Consider the following 17,558-nt stretch of genomic DNA (forward strand, 5'->3'; position numbering starts at 1 on the left):
TGATTCTCTCAACATTTCTAGAATTTTTCTTATTACGGGATAGGGATTAGTTTAGTATAATCTGAGAAGTAAAAATGTTTACGAATATGTGTTTAATCGAAAAGAAGACTTTAAGGAAAAGCTAAAGCACTATTTCGTGCAACACTTCTCCTACAGATGGCATTGAAAATCAATAGTGTCTAGTGGTAAATGCGAGAGTTAGGAAATACTACCTCTTCTAATTCTCGCATTTAAATAAAAACATTGTTCTTGAAATCTGACTAACTTTAGTAAATAAGAAAAAAAAAGTATTCCATTACTTCGTATTCCCAAAACACAAAAACATACTTTAGTTTAATTTTAATATTCTTTTTAATAATATTAAAGTTTAATCAAGAAAACTGCAAAATCTTTTCGCATTAATCGACATTTTTTCCGCTTTTAAGAATATAAAATAGGTTTTAATACACTACATTTAGTTTACTACGTTCATAAGTACATTTGTGATAACTGTGCTTGCTTACATTAATGTAAATTATATCATTTCGTGTCTTCAAACGATTAAGTACTGTACAATACCTCAAATAGTTTAAAACTTTTTAATATTTTTAAAAATTTGATGCAATTCACAATTTCCAATGTAATACAAAACTTTGAATAAGAGTTTCGTAAAGTAAATAATAATCGATTTTAACGAATTTAGAATAATTCTTCAAAACTTCGTTTATAGGAAACAATGGATGGGATTGATTTTTCTTGACGATTTTCCACTTGCGTTAAGCATTTCTGAAAAAATAATCAAAACTATTTTATACGAAATAATATAAAAGTTCCATAAACCAAGTAATTTATCTGGCAATCTTAGTTTTAAAATTTTGAATTCGTTCATTATATTTATTTGCTAATTTGTAAAATTAGAATCCGAAAGACAGAAAATCGTAACTAATAAGCGAATTAACATAATTAAAACGTCCAATAAAAAAAGCATTTATTTTGTCGAAAATGCTTATAAATAATATGTGGTTTTCTTTATCTTTTTCTGTGAAAATGCCGACAAGAGTAAACGAAATATTAGAAATAGATTTCTTGTACAATCAACAAGATCACAGGAAAGTTGTTGATATTATATATTAATAGCTGATAACATTTGTAAAAAAAAAAAACAACTGGATTAAAATTTTACTTAATTTTCCTGGCGATAAAAGTTAAAATTGTATGCGGTGCCAGCTGTTGTGAGATTTTATTTTAAAAAATTCTGAAGTTATTATTTTTATTCTTATAAAATGGCAAAACGATTCATTTTGGGGTAGGGACGAATTTTATAAAAAGTTGTAAATAACGAGTAACATCTTCATTCCGAACCCACTCGAAATATGACAAATGATCTCACTCTATTTCTCCCTCTCTCCTCGACCTTTAAGCACAAAGATTTATCATCATCGACATAGAAACCAACTTGCAGAATTTCAGAAATTTTTTATAAAAGATTCGGGAGTTATTAAGCTTCAAGTTGGGTGAACAAAATCGTACTTCCACACTAACATCCATACATAAAAAGAGGTTCAAATTTTATTTTCTTATACATTTCTCGACGTTTCAAGGTCTCCCTAATCCAAACACGTAAAGTATGGCGATGGGTCATTTTTTGACCCATCGCCATACTTTCCTTCTGTTATTTTTAACAGCCGGGAAGGTAAAAATAACAATGCAGAGTAATTAAAAGTCGAAGACAGAAACATACTTAAAAATAATTTAGTGATATATAAAGAAAAAGTATATTCGTTGGAGAGAATTTAGGAAGTAAAAAAGCTGAATGAAAGCATTAAAGAATATTCTATTTCAAAATTTTCAACGTAAAGAAACGGGTGAATTATTGGCTTACTTCGAGAGATGATGTTGGCGCAATTGTCGTTTTCGGATTAAAGAGATGATTTAGAGACACAGATAAAAGTATCGCAGGACAACTTACGGCCGTCTTCTTAGAGAGCACCCCGGAGATGGCTACATCGCTGCTTTATCTGAAACCGTAGATCGCGCAGCGGATTGTTCATAGCATTGGAATTTCTCCACTTTTCATCTCTTAAAAGCTCTATATAATTTACACACTCGAACAGCCTAAAATTCATCATCGCTTAATTTTACTGCAACTTGCAGATTAGTTTCCGTTCATAAAATATTAGACTTATTGTTATTATCGAACAATCGGTAATTATAGTAAACTTATCGGTAAATTCCTTGTTTGAAATACAATAGGAGGCTTATCTGAAAGATGTTAACACTTCACAGCAACAGCATATTTTCTAATTACTGTTGAGAAGACTACAGGTTATCGAGACGAATTGAAGACAAACGCAAACTGCATAGTACGCTTATTAATTCCTAGTGACAGACGTTTTTGAATCTTGTCGGCCTGGTCGCCGACAAACACTTTATACTTCGCTGTTTAGTTTCAAATCGGATTGGTCTTTTCAATTTTTCCTTGAATGTATTGATTATTCTTTTTGTGTTCATTTGCAGCAGTATTTATGAAAAGTTAAATAAAACAATCAAATTTAAAATTTAAATACGAAAAAATAAAAAATGCAGCACTCGCATCACTCGAGATTTCGTTGACCGAAATCATTCGAAAATCTGTACGTCTCCCATTGGGCTTACAGCAAAAATTGAGATTACCCGTCTCTTGCTGATCAAAACCCAAAATAGGAAATCATTCGAGTTATATAATTTTGCGTTGATAATCTGTGCAATTTTAGGTTTTCTAATGCCCCGACTATAATCATAATTCATATGTAAACTGTGCTCGACATAAATTCTTTTAATAATATAGTTGCTTTTTATGTACTAAAACTATAAGAAAGTCACAGCCCGGTTTGTGTCGCACTCTTTTTCAAATGATTAAAAAGGATGATTGGGTGAGGTACACCAGTGTGGGCGTTCAATCATTCACCCTATTCTCCAGACTTATCGCTTTGTAATTATTTTCTCTTTCTCAAACTAAATTTATCTCAAAAAGAATGTCGTTTTCTATGCATTAAAGCCATTCAACAGGTTATGACATCGACTCTTTGAAGTGCATCAAAAGAAAACTCACAGACGTCTTTCCAGTGCGTATTGCACCATTCCATTTGCTGTATTGATACGGCATGAATGCACTTTGATTGAAATTCATGTAATATTTAACTGTTTTGTTTCTTTTTATTTCAGGATGCTTAGTTCAATTTTCGTTTAGCACTGCAACATTTGTCGATGTTGAACAGAATACAATCTTGGTTCCAGTAACTTCCGAATTGGTAGTCCTATCGTTGATTGGTCGGGCCGTCGAGTTTTTTTAAGATCGGAAGTGTAGAAAGTTGTCTCTGACTAGGTCTTGCCGAGTAGCTTATTCAGCGACCGGGAAAAATGAGTTCGAAATTTTGTTTGAAAACCGAGGTTTGACTCTAAAACTACTATCCTTTTACTAATTTGCGACGCTTTTGTGTTAAAATGCTGTTTGGCAACTTAGGCATTTTATCGATAATATTAGTCCTAAATTAAATATTCGTGGAACACCATTTATGTACGAAATTATTAACGAAATCTCTATTTCTAAATTGCTTATATTAACATAGATTAAACTTATAACTCTATTTAATTCTTTTAATATAAGAAGTGAATTGTGCGATACTTACGCTGGATATAGGATATACATTGGGATTACTTAAGCTTAACGTTTTCTTCGCCGAAGTAAAACATTTAGCGTATATTTCATATTTCTATAAAAATAAGTACTGTTAATTGGTTAAATACTAAAGTTGTGTTAAAATATTTAGGAATAAGAATTAAATATCGTTACTTGTGTATTTCTGATTTTGCAAAGGTATTGGTCCAATTCAAGAAACGTCTGGAAAAATTTCACTCGTTGGGCACAGTTTTTGTAAAGTTGATTCTCCTAAACAATAGAAGAATATTACTCAGTTATAATTAGATACATTTATTTTAAACGAGAAAATTTGCATTCGAATATACTTACAATTTCTAGCCCATTTTCAATCAGGCAAAAACGAAAATTTACTTTACTATCATCGCTCAGAGCTAATTCAAGCAAAATTGATGTATAAATATTTTTTCGTGAAAAATAAACATAATTATAAATAAGTTAACTAAACGATAAACACTCAAATATTTAATTGCACTTCGTCGGAAACATACCACAGAATCGTTCATCGAAATTCTCGGAGGAACTATTGGAATCGGTAGATGTTCTGGAGGAAGAATAAGAACAAAGAATAGGATTAGAAATAAAGACAAACGTTGATAACACCAGAACATGTTTCATCCTCTTCGACGTTTTCTATTCTTTTGGCACGATTGTATTTCGCTGAACGATTTATATTCGTCTCGAGTAACGACGGTGTTTGAATGCCAATACATTAAAATAAATATTAGCGTGATACCCGTTATTACAAGGAAAAATTCAAATTTAACGAACTGTAAGAGGAAAGAAAAAGTTATATATTTAATTTAACAAGTAATTTCGGCCTACTTTTAATAGTGATCAAATAATAATGATATTCTTAAGTTCCGGGATTAAAATAGTGCAATTTATAAAATATAGCATCTTAGCTAAAATGTAAAATTCGTTTTAATCTTATTTTGGAAATTTTTTATCATGAATAATTTTAATAAAGGAAAGTATATTGAATTATCGGCTAAAATAGAAAGCACTTAGTTAATTTCGGTTAAAAAATAAAACTTATCCGGTTTAATTAAATATAAATAAACTTGATTTATATCTTTAAAAAAATATGTTGCTAAAATAGCTTGATTAGTATCAAGTATCCCATTAAAACTTTTGAGTAAAATATTCAATAAATTTTACCGTAATTAACTATTTAATGAATTATTATATCAATCTTTTACTATTAATTCTTGTGAAAATTTGGAATTATTACCGAGATTTCCGAATAAGTTAAGAAATTATTTTTGTAAAGAATTGGCACTCGATTTCTTCTGGAATAGCTTGATATTTAAATACTGATTTTGTACTTCCCATACCCTTAACTATCGGTTAGTAAAAATATATTACTGTAACTTACTTTATACAATATTTTTTTTATTCGAAGTCTAATTTAATATTTGATTATCTCTAATATTTCTGATACGATATTTGCAGACCGAAATAAACGAAGGAAAGAGTTATTAAACTGATAAGTCAGTTCGAGCAATTGGAAAACAAGAATATAAATTATAATTTATTATAAGCAAGATAAAGGTTATAAAAACACAAATTTAATTAATTCGTTCGAATATTTCTCTTCAGACATAGATCTTTACTAATCTTTCTCCGTTCGTACGTACTGTAAAAACAATCTAACTTTCGTTGTTTAATTTAATAAAAAATGGAAACGCATTAGTTGTTTCTGAAAGTTTAGAAAATGGGGATTAAATTAAGTAACTGGATAAAGTAATTGCGTTTTTGGTTGAACGATTAAATAAATTTGCGAATAAGAACAGATTTTCAGAGGTGAGTAAAGAATTCTCCGTATTGATGCCTGCGCAATGTCCCAGTGCATTTTACAATATCCATTAAAAAACTATCCAGCAACGAGTTGTTTAGCTTTTCCGGAAACATATAAAACTGCGTTTATGGCGCTATTCGTTACGATATTTTATTATTAAAAATTTTTATATTTTTAACTATTATAAAAACGTAAAAAGTTTAATTTTCAGGGTAGTGATTGATTATATAAAAAATTGTTAATGCTAATAACCAGTAAAATCGTCATTAAATCCGATCCTACTGGAGATACGATACACGAGCATCTTTATCTTCCCATCGATCAACTTTTAATTACCAAGCTTTAATAGCATATATCTCCCTAATAAGCAAACCTACCTGCAAAATTTCAGAAATTTTCGACAAAAAGCACAAAAATTATGCCTGAAAGAGGGTGAACAAAATCGTGCACCCACACACATCTAACTAACATCCATACATACAGGAAAAAATCCGAATTATTTAGCATTTCTCGACGTTTCAAGCTCCCCTCAGTCCAAAAATGTAAAAATCACGGGAGGTCGTTTTTTTTGACCGATCGACATTCCCTCTGTTATATAACTTATAATAGAGCGATCCGGGAAAGTAAAAGAAATGAAGTTGTGTGAATTCACGAACAAAATTCTGACTTCTGTTTTTTTCTCTATAGAATATTTTTATTAAAAAAACTCAGGAGTAAATTCAATTGTTTGTAATTATTTAAAGTTGTAGTTATTCGTTTATATGCTGAATAAATAAATTGCTTGCTTCTGAAATGTTAATAAACTACCCAGAAAAATTAGAGGATATTTCAAAATGAATATGAAGTGATAAAATAAAGAAGCATTTTCTATTAAACAAGAACATCGAAAAATCAAACAAGTCAAAGAAAGTTGTTTGATTATGCAAACTCAGTTATTGTGATTAGAGTAGCAAGTGGCATATTGGTGGCATGAACAGAAACATGTCAAACTGGACGAAAGTGCCACACATTGACTGTTCAGTAGGTTGTACCCAAGACTGCCAACACACACTGACAGTGATGAGGCATGGACAAGATTAGATTGTCCACTGTTCTTGTGGGATCCCCTGCCACTGTTGCACCAGGAAAACTTCCAGTTTAAGAAGTTTTGTGGGAGGCATTAAACGGTTTGCCAGACGTCTGCCCTAGTGCATCTCAAGTATGTTCCATGGGATCCATACCGGTGAACATGAAGGTCAGTCCATGCATTCGATTCTTGCCTCTTGAAGCATGTTGCTGATGAGATGCACGCGGTGGGGTCTTGTATTAAATTAATTTCCATGAAAAGAAAGTTGTTTCTAACTGCTCCAGCATAGGGTACCACTACAGAGTGATGGATTTCATGTCTATATGTGACAGCAGTCAGCGATCTGTTTCTGATAACGTGGGGGTCGGTACGACCAGCAATGCTGATGCCAGCTCATATCAGTCTTTTTTTCGCGTGAACGTGGATTCTCCCGTTTTCCTCGTTCATTCCAAATTAGGACACTATTATCAGGCTGCAGACTTAACCACGACTCATCAGAGAAGAGGACAGTTGATCATTCAAGACGGGTCCAATGACGATGCTCATCAGCCCACCACCTACAGGTTCTACGGTGTTCAGCAGATAACGAATACATACCATTGGTCACCGGGCATGAGGTCCAACACGATGGAGTTGATTTTGTAAGGTCTATGTCTATATCCGTCGTCTAGTGGCAGCAATAAACTGTTCCGCGGATCTGGTGCATTTGCTGCGTCTAGCCCATAAGGTCAAGCAGCGGTCATCTCTTGCTGTTGTGGCAGATTGGCTACCCTGTCTTCATCATCATCTACCTAATCTCTTGAAAGCGACTCAGTCTGCTAATCACACTTCGGTATATTCCAAGTGCTGTTGCAATTGTTGTCTGTGTTTGACCAGGTTCAAGACCTCATACGGCTCTCCTGGCTTCGCATTTGGGCAAATCGTGTTGTAGGGGCATTGCAAAGGCTGGAAAATTGCAGCATGTACACTTTTAAGATTAGAGAACGTGCAGATATGCCAGTACTTTCAGCATAGAAAACGCACTATAGAAATTGAAAGAAAGCTGAAAGTACTTTCAGTTTTTATAGTGCAGTACTGAAAGTACTTTGTTTTCTGTAGTGCATTTTCACCAATGAAATGAAAGTTGGTCTTGCATCTATTTGCACAATCAAACGACTTTCTTTGACTTGTTTGCTTTTCTGATGTTCTTGTTTAATAATAAAAAAAATCAAATGCGTCCTTTTTTATCGCTTCGTATTCATTTTGAAATATCCCTAATTTTTGTGAGCAGTGTATTTTGATACTGATCGACTGATTTAATGGGAAATGTAAATATTGGCACTTGTGTTTAAATTCTTTTATAACATTTTATCCAAAAGTTTGTATATCAGACTATTAGTACTTTATAAAATACAAATTATTATACAATAGGGTTACCCAATCACCAAGTTCTGAAGTCTCAGTCTCGTTTTTAGAGCTGAGCTATAAACTCTGTACCGTAAACGTATCCGTATCCGTAAGTGTTTACAATGATAGTATCGATGGCAGTAGTTATAAAACATCGGAAGGCCGTATTACTATTCGTAGGAGCCAAACTTCTTTACCGTCTACCAGGCAGTCCACTGTACGCACGCATGCTCTCGATGTTAATAGGAGGGAATACCACGAACTGATATTGCTACATCTAGCACTGCATTTATTTATTATTTATTTTAATTATCAGCAAAGTAACTCCTATCTGTTTCTTCAATTTTATGTTTCGTTTATACTTTAAATGTGTGCTTATCTGATGATATATGTCTTGTTAATTTTAATAATGTATTTGAAAATTTGAAAAGCAAATGTATATTTAATAATTTGATTTGCACACCAAATTTTAATACGTAACAATTGTGTAACGACTGAAGAAGGGCGATATGAGTCCTAAATGCATTTTCTTAAAGGTACTTTAAAAGAATAAAAAAAGAGAGAGAGTTATAACATACAAAAGTAGTTGTGATAAACTTGGAAAAAACTTTGGGAAAAAAATACTTGGGTTGCTGAAATAATAATTTGATCTTATCTTAAAATTTTATATTGTTCGGAAGGAAAGGGGCAGCGTTTTTGGTCGGCGCTTTTGGGCGTATTATAATTAATAATTTATTTAATTTTTCCAGGTAAGATTATTGGTATTATTCGTCATATCTAAAAGGAAGACTTATTCACCACTATATCAGTCAGATATCAGATCTGAGATTTTTTACCCGGGCCATTGAAAGATTTTGAAGTTACTTCAGGGAGAACTGGATATTAAGAATAGGATATCGTTATTAATTCTATTAAATTTAAAGCAGAATACTAAATTGGAAGGAATGATTGCTAAAATCGATAGAATTTTCACCTGGGTAGAAAATTTGGATGTTATTGTTAATTTTCTGGACTACCCAAGTCGGAAAATGATAACTTGCAGCTTAGAGATAACGAATAACCTGCAAGTTATTCGTTATCTCTATTGGATTGGAGTTTTAGCCTATTGGAGTTTTTTCGAAATAAATTAAGTGTTGATCATGTCAGTTTAGAGAGGTGTCATAGATTGGGTCAACAACAGAATGGGTAGAATTACGTTGATATAATAGAGAGGTTGCGGCCGAAGTGTACGTCGGACGTTCATCGCCGCCTTCCTGTAAGGCTAGAAGTTTGACAATGCGTTTGGAACGTCGAGCATGATTCCACTGACGTTTTAAACGCCATTGTCAAACTTCTAGGCTTACAGGAAGGTGGCGCTGAACGTCCGACGTACATGTTTTCGCGATGAAAACGTCGGCCTATTGCCCTCGCTATTGTAGATTTTTGGACTATGGCGATAAAAGAACGGCATTTAAATTAAACGGGTCCAGAAAATTTATAATGAATGATCTAGCTTCTCTAACAAGAGATGTAAAGAAAATAATAAATAATTTCGCTAGTGGAAAAAAAAGATGGGAGCTTCAATTATTTATTTAATTAGCTTACTTGAAGAATCATTTAGATCTGTTTAACGTTGTCTTTGATTAAATCAATTTTTATACGTGCAGTACTTAGCAAATATATTTAGATAGGTTTATTTATATTAATGATTAAACAATTGGTTATCGAATATACAAAAAAATTATTATAACAAAGCCTTTTATAAAAAGAAATGCCTTATCGATATAATCGTGAATTGTTTTATATTTTAAAATTAGATATATTGTGAGTCAATGAAAATTAAACAATTATTTTAAGTTCTTCGATTAAACACTGCGTGAACACGATTATTATTTATTAAACCGGGCATTACAGTATTGCTTATTGTAACGTTCTAAGACCTATAAACTTTACAAACTTCCTGTCAAGTTCTCTAAGTTTTAAATTCGTTAAATTTATGAAATTTTTTCTTTCCATTCAATCGAAATAAAAAGAATAAATTTCTCTCGGAAACGCGATTAATATTAAAGGACACGGGATTATAAAATTGTTCCTGTTCCTTAAAAGCTTTATTAATAAAACATACTAAAAACTAATAATAAACTTTTTTTTTCATGTTTCGACGTTACGAGGCCCCCTAGCCCAAAATGTAATTATCTTCGGGTCATTTTTTCGAATGCTATGCATTCCCTCTGTTTTACATAACAGAGGGGAAGTAAAAATTATTAACAAGTATTTTTAATATAAGGTAAACGATATATTAACGAAAACCAGCGTATTGATGTTTTTGAAATTCAAATACGTAGATAATAAAATAGCGTTATTCTTTTATTATATAGATATCCTATATGTCAAGAGGTAAATAAATAAAAAAATAATGCCATTGTTTTCATAAGTTTCCTAGTACTGCGAGTCGAACATTTTTTTAATCATAATCAAAGATTGATGTCATTGATGTTTAACTCTCTTTTATTTAATGCTATATTCTAAATATTTAATGGAATCGTCTATTATATATATAATAATAATAAAATATTTTAATTTTATATAGTAAAAATGTAATACAACATAGTAAAATACATAAAATGTTGTGGGAAAAAATAATTACTATAATATTGCTTATACGTATATATTAAACGAATGACAAATATACTGATTTTCCAAAGAATAAACATATTTTCTCCTAAAGGTTATTCCAAATATAGTTTTTGTAACCAACCTATTTAATTTTTATTAGCTGTGTAACACAACTCATTATAATTATTATTATTGTTTGAAATAAATTTTATGAGCTTGATGTTGCAACGGATTAAATAAGTAGGACATTCGGTACACAATAAAAGACGATCATTCTGAAGACACGGCAGAAGTCGAATTAAAAATTCACTTTGTTTATTGTATTTTTAAATATTAAATTTGCAAAAGTTCAAGGTTGTAAATCAATTTTCGAACAAAGTTCAGTTTCTAAAACAAGTTCAGTTTCTACTCTTTGGAATAAATCATATCGAACTTAAAAAATTGTCATACCGTATTTTACGGACTATAAGACGCACCTTAATTTTTAAGCAAATTTTAAAAAATAAAAAAAATACCTATAAGACGCTACGGACTATAAGGCGCACCTGAATTTTGGAGGCAATTTTTCGAAGAAAAAAATGCGTCTTATAGTCCGTAAAATATGTTATTTAAAGTTAAGAGACAAATTGGTTTTAATGCTAGAGTTTGATGTTATATACATCGCATTATATTTCTTCACCTAGCCTAATTACATAATTCTTATTATTAAAAAATATTACTGTCGCTTCCATCTTAATTGTACTTCCGTCGCGTATATCTATCGTTATTTTCGTGACCAGAAGATTAAATGTATATATACAGTATAGTTTTTAAAAATTGCTTATCGATGATGGAGTAATCAACATACATATTTACGAATAATAAAAAAATTTCAAAAAATTTTAGAGGAAATTGTAGAGGAATTAAAGGTTAAATTGAATTCTTTCAACTTTAGAAACTGATTTAAAGTGTTTTTTTTTATTTATTTATTGTGAACAATCCACAATCTTCCATCTATAAAGAAATTTAAATAATATTTAATTATAAATGAACGTTTTTTGATAACGAAAGAAAACCATTAAACTATTTTTAGTTTTACTTTTATCGCTTCGATTACATTCAAAGTTAATAAATTCTGCTTTTAAATTTAAAAGTTCGCAAAGTTTGAACTTATTTTAACTTAATATATTACTTGATATTTAATAATCATTAAATTATTGCATAAAATTGTTATTATACTTTTGTTATAAATAATTATCGATATTATTTCGGTATTAATTAAGTTAAAATATTCTACTTTTACATTAAATTTTCTCGGTGACAAATATACGATTATTATCGCATAAATGTCTCCGTTATCTTAATTTTTCCCCCAGAAAAACGCGAAATTTTACTTGAGGCGATTTGGAGTTCAAAGGCTTTTAATTATATTATTTTTCGTTATTCTAAATTTGTGATCGGCATTTTATGTATATAGGTTATCAAGATTCGATATTATCTTAAATTTAAAATTAAGAACTGTGCGTATATATACGAAAAGTAATTGGTATTACACCAATTAACAACTGGAAGCATCATGAAAACTTATTTTTGTTTCGTGGTTCTGGCATTATCTACATCTACAATAGATTGCACGCATGTTTTGTTACAAGGCTATACAATAACACAGCACAGTTTATCCGACGAAATCAATAAGCGATTTTGTCGTAAGTCATTTTATTCATATTTCCAATAATTTATTATTACTCGCAATACAAAAAGTTTTAATTATCTTATAGTAGCGACATTGAGGCCGAACTTTTAAACGCGAAAACGTGTACGACGGACGCTCGGCGCCGCTTTCCTGTAACCCTAGAAGTTTGACAATAGCGTTTGGAACGTCGAGCATGATTCCACTGACTTTCCAAACTCCATTGTCAAACTTCTAGGCTTACAGGAAAGTGGCGCCGAACGTCCGACGTACACATTTTCGCGTTTAAAAACTTCGGCCTCAACCTCGCTATTAACTTGTTTGTTTTATGTCGTTCCCTCATTTATTGTAATTACTCGTATTACTAATTGATGTTGTCAGCTGCCTCGATTGACATTACGTAAATTTTGTTTAAACTCAGGTCTCAACACTGAAGAAGTCATTCGATGTAAAACACAGAATAGTCTTCAAGACGTTAATTAAATTTTTAAGTTATTTATTCATTAAAAATACTATTTATTCAGACTAAATTATTAATATTCATTTAGGTAGTAGTTCTCTATCGCAACTGTGTTCAACAAGCGAGATTTTATCAAACTCATCATCAATTAAGTAACTTTCTGTGTAAAGCTAGAAGAGAACAGATAAATATTCTTCCCCTTAATTTAATGCAGAAAATAACAACTTTTTTACTAACTTTAATTTAAATTTTAGTCAAAGGAATATGCCAAATTTTTGAATTGTATGGATTCGGCTTTGGAGGCCGAAATTCGAAACAATCCAACATATTACCTGTTATTGAGGTAAGAAAGACTTCGTAATTTTTTTGTATTGAATACTAAAAATAATATAGTTATCTGTATAAATGATCGTTACTTAACTGATAATTTTTTAAATCTTAAATTAGTTTTAGTTTTATCTGTGATTGTTTTCTCGAAATAAAGATTCAGCTGCTTTATATTTAGCTTATTACACTTTTGACGTATTTAATTCTTTTTTTTTTTTGTAATCATAATGCTTGTTATTTTCTTAAAACGACCGCTTTGTCATTGAAATATATAGAATCTTGTTTTCATTCTTGTCACATTTAATTACTTGCCCGGTCCACCCGGTCTTTACTGGATTAAGGGCAAAGGAAGAAGCATAGAATTAAAAAAATAATGTTTATTATTTCTTAGTAACTGTACTTTTCAACTTCGAGGATTGCTTAAACCGTGAGAAAAAGGCAATCCTACTGATTACGATTATTACGTCGAATAAATAAATAAATAAATAAATGCATATATATATAAAATGAACAGAATATATATTATATATTCTGTTCATTGAGAACGGAAAAACTTAATTGAACTTCAAGTTATATATAATACGTTAGTATTTAGTTTAACATATAACTTATATATTTTCTTTATAATGAAGCACTTATTTTGTAATAATTAAAATGATACGTTTCGAGTATTTTATCCTAATAACATTTTAAATTTCAGTAAACACGTTAATTTTACGATGAATTTCTTCAGTAATTGTTTGATGGTGTTTAAATTATTGTCATGTTGTTATAGATCTGTTTAAATATACTGAATGTTTTCAGCGAAGGAAAGCTATAAATGTCACTTTACTTTCAAGTAATAAGAAACAACGGCAGACCACGAATATAAATCATGCAAAATTTATTTCAGAAATTAAATAAAAACCAATTACATCTCACGTATCGATCAAACTAATCATTTAATAATGATAATAATCTATCGTAGCCGTGACTTCCTTCGAGATTTTCCACGTAGGTCATGCATCTCTGGAAAAAAAATTATAAAATGATATAAAACATCACTACTAGTCGTTATTACGTGGTTCTAAGTTAGAGACCATAAAAAAGATTACGTCATGAATTTAAACGAGAAATATTTATCATAAAATTACAATGAATACTTTCTAAAACAAAATCTTATCTTACGTCGAGAGTTGGAAGAAGTTTGGGATTATTTCGACTAGCTGCGTACACGGCATTTTCGAAACATCTCATAAATTTTTCATATTCCTTATAAAAACAAAACAAATAATGAATATTTTTGTGTCATTACATCCACAACAAGATATTTACCTGTTCGCTTCTTGTCTTGCACACAAACTTATCCACGTCGCTTAAAAGAAGCAAATGGGGATTTACTTGTTGAGCGCAATTGCGATAGCGATCGAAATTCTAAATCGTTAATCGATAATTATAAATAAATGCAATTGAAATAATTTTAAAGAATAATTTACAATATTGCCTAGCTACTTACGCTTCGAGCATCGTTCACTAAGAGGCAATATCGAAAATTTTCGTAATTACGCAAATCTGTAAACAAATAAGCGAAACGATTAACTTTTCTGTACTTAGAAGCAAATTTTAAACTTAGTGGCGATATATTTTAATCGTTGGATAACTTTTAAACTTACCACAAAATCTTCTGTTTATATCTCGGACGGAAACGTGAGAGCTTTCGTAAGCTCCGGCAGAGTTGAAGATGCATCCCATGCAATAGAAGGCGACGATATAGACTACGATTGCCATGGTGCTACTCATTTTGCTACTTGTCGGTCTGTGCTACTCCCATTGATTTCCACTACTATTTATACCATTAAATGCTTTGGTAAATGTTGCGTGGCAATTCTTTATTTGTCAGTTCAAGTAATTACTTTACTCAGAGGAAGTATTGGAAATTTTATAATTGATTTTTAATTTCGCTTTAGTCATCGCTTATATTTGTATATTATATATTTAGTCACGCCTAGTGTTGTAAATTTCGTAATTAGCTTTTAACTATTATAAAATGTTTTACAATTGAAACCATAGAACCTATTAAGAGGTGTAATATTGAAAACGACTTTTATCTACTTGGAAGTTGAGAAACTGCTTCGAGAAGATAATGAAGTTAAGAAATAGGCATACATTCTGCTATTGTTATTCGGTATTTTAGTATCTAGTTCTAATAAAGATTTTTCATAATTTACATGGAACTACTCTGAGACTTAAACTAGTTTATTCATTTAGTAATTCGTGAGAATTGTCGTAGCAATTAATCAAAGCAAGTTTTATATAGTAATGATAATAATGATTTTATAGAAAAACAATTGGCGTATACTTTTCCTAACGTTGTCTAACTCAAGAAATTTTGCAGCGCATATTGTAAACGGCCATTCGTTTCCGTTCGTAAGTAAATTAAACAAAAAAACCTTTTCTTTGTAGATTTAAATGCGAATATTGAAAAAAATTTAATAGAATTTGTTTTAGTATAATAAAACAAAACAATTCTTAGCGGTTATTGACTTAATAAAGTAGAATTCTTTCGATAAACATTTAACCCTTTCCTCTCCTACGTACAAAATTGTTCATATTCGAGTCCACCTAACAGAGCAATGGATAAAAGAGCACTTGGCTTAACAAAATACTCTTCTATGTAACTTGATATCTCCACTTTGTTTTACATTAGCGAGATTCTCGATAACAAAGCACCAGTTTGAAGAGCAGTTCGTTTAAACGAATGCCGTGTCAGCGGCATTTCTAGGTCTGAAATCCGCATGATGTAGCAACATTTTAAGGAAAAGGAAGCTTTATAAAGGCTTACGTCCAGGGCTCGTGTAAAGGGGTTTCTCTATATCGTGGCAGTGGTGCCGAAACTACGGCCTTCGGGTCAAATTCGACCCGTGGCCCACAAACATATTTGACACATATTTTTTGAATAATAGAAAAAGGCCAAAGTTTCGTCTAAGGCAGGTATGGGCAACCCTTTTTTTATGTAAGGGCCACATTTGAATCTTCTGAATTAACGCGGGCCGCACATAAGAAAAAAATAAAAAATACGGGTAAATCACAAATATTTATTCATAAATTAACATAGGTATACTGTACTTAATGTGACTGCTGGAATTGATGCGAATGTAATATATCAGATATATTTGGCTGAATATTTGTCATCGCTAATTTTAAATTATTTTTTGATGAGAGTCTGTTAGCCGATTTCTTGTTTTACTTTTTACTAAATTCATTGCGGAAAAAAACTGTTCGCATACGTAAGTTGTACAAAATAAGGTCAGAATTTCTGCCGCATACTTTCTTAAGTTAGGAAATTGATTTTCTTTGATAAAACTTTTATAAAAATCTACCAAATTTTTTTTAAAGTATCTTTGAAATCTAAATTACTTTACAAGTCTATTAACTCCAATTGAAGTTCATTTGGTACGTTTTCTATGTTTACTGAAAAAGTTGCCGTAATTATTCGTATTTCGTTGTTTCGGCTATGAAATTTTTCGAATCTATTTTTAAATTCTTGTTCTAGTTCTTCGACTTTCTCTGCATATTTAAAATGATTTTTAGATTCGGTGCGTTGTAATAAAGTGGGGAAAAAGTGGCAATTTTTGTTACGCAATTGCGTGCTCCATAATTTGAGCTTGGATATAAATGCTTTTATAAACGTTATAAATTCAGATATGATAAGATTTTTTCCTTGCATTTTTATATTTAATTCTGACAAATGCATTGTAATATCGACAAAAAACGCAAGATCTGTCAGCCATTCGCAGTCTGAAAGTTCTTTAACAGGTTTTCCTTTCATTTCCATAAATAATTTTATTTCTGGTAAGAGATTGTAAAATCTTTGTAAAACTGAAGATTTGCTTAACCATCTGACGTCAGTAAAATAAACAACGTCATTATTTTCAGCATCAATATCAGACAAAAATTCTTTAAACTGACGATGGTTCAATGCACGACCTTTCAGAAAGTTCACTGTGGATACGACTATATCCATTACATGTTCCATATTAATTTTTTTAGCGCATACATTCTCCACGTGCAAAACACAATGGCAAATAAATAAATCATTTGGATTTTCGTTTTGTGCTAATTTATTTGAGAGAATACCAATTAAACCGGGTCGCTCTCCTCTGAAAGACTGGGCGCCATCAGTTGTAATTCCACCCAGTTTTAATAGTGAGAGTTCATTTTTTTCTAACAAGTAAGGTTTTTTCAAAAGCCCCGTACATAATTCCTCTTGTAGTATTTCCTTTTAGCCCAACTAAATCTAAAAAGTCTTCAGTAATGTTTAATTCTCAATCAACGCCTCGAATGAAAATTGCAAGTTGAACCGTATCTGTTATGTTGGTGGATTCATCCAAACAAATGGAAAAATATTCAAAGGCTTTTACTCGTTTTTTTAATGATTCGTCAACATTATCTGCCATTTCATCGATTCTTCTCGCAACTGTTCGTCGAGATAAACTAATATTAGCAAAAATCTTCTTCTGATCAGGACATATAATTTCAACTGCTTTTTCAATACATTGCTTTATAAACATTCCATCAGAATAACAATGAAGAGTTTTT

The 17,558-nt window shown here is 30.9% G+C and overlaps 1 protein-coding gene and 1 long non-coding RNA gene across 2 annotated transcripts; both read right to left on the minus strand.

Moving 5' to 3' along the window:
* Window positions 1-675: 675 nt before the first annotated feature.
* On the minus strand, window positions 676-4,290 carry LOC136976773 (uncharacterized). Its single transcript, XR_010880981.1, has 5 exons — window positions 4,168-4,290; window positions 3,989-4,050; window positions 3,812-3,907; window positions 3,648-3,731; window positions 676-765 (listed from the first exon to the last, which is right to left on the minus strand). It is a non-coding gene; the product is annotated as an uncharacterized lncRNA (long non-coding RNA).
* Window positions 4,291-16,377: 12,087 nt separating this feature from the next.
* On the minus strand, window positions 16,378-16,983 carry LOC136976749 (general transcription factor II-I repeat domain-containing protein 2B-like). The gene has a single exon (XM_067272105.1). The coding sequence runs from the start codon at window positions 16,981-16,983 to the stop codon at window positions 16,378-16,380; it is 606 nt and encodes a 201-aa protein (XP_067128206.1).
* Window positions 16,984-17,558: the final 575 nt, after the last annotated feature.

The sequence above is a fragment of the Centruroides vittatus genome, unplaced genomic scaffold (assembly GCF_030686945.1).
Source record: "Centruroides vittatus isolate TY-2023 unplaced genomic scaffold, ASM3068694v2 contig_424, whole genome shotgun sequence".
In the NCBI taxonomy this organism is placed as follows: domain Eukaryota; kingdom Metazoa; phylum Arthropoda; class Arachnida; order Scorpiones; family Buthidae; genus Centruroides; species Centruroides vittatus.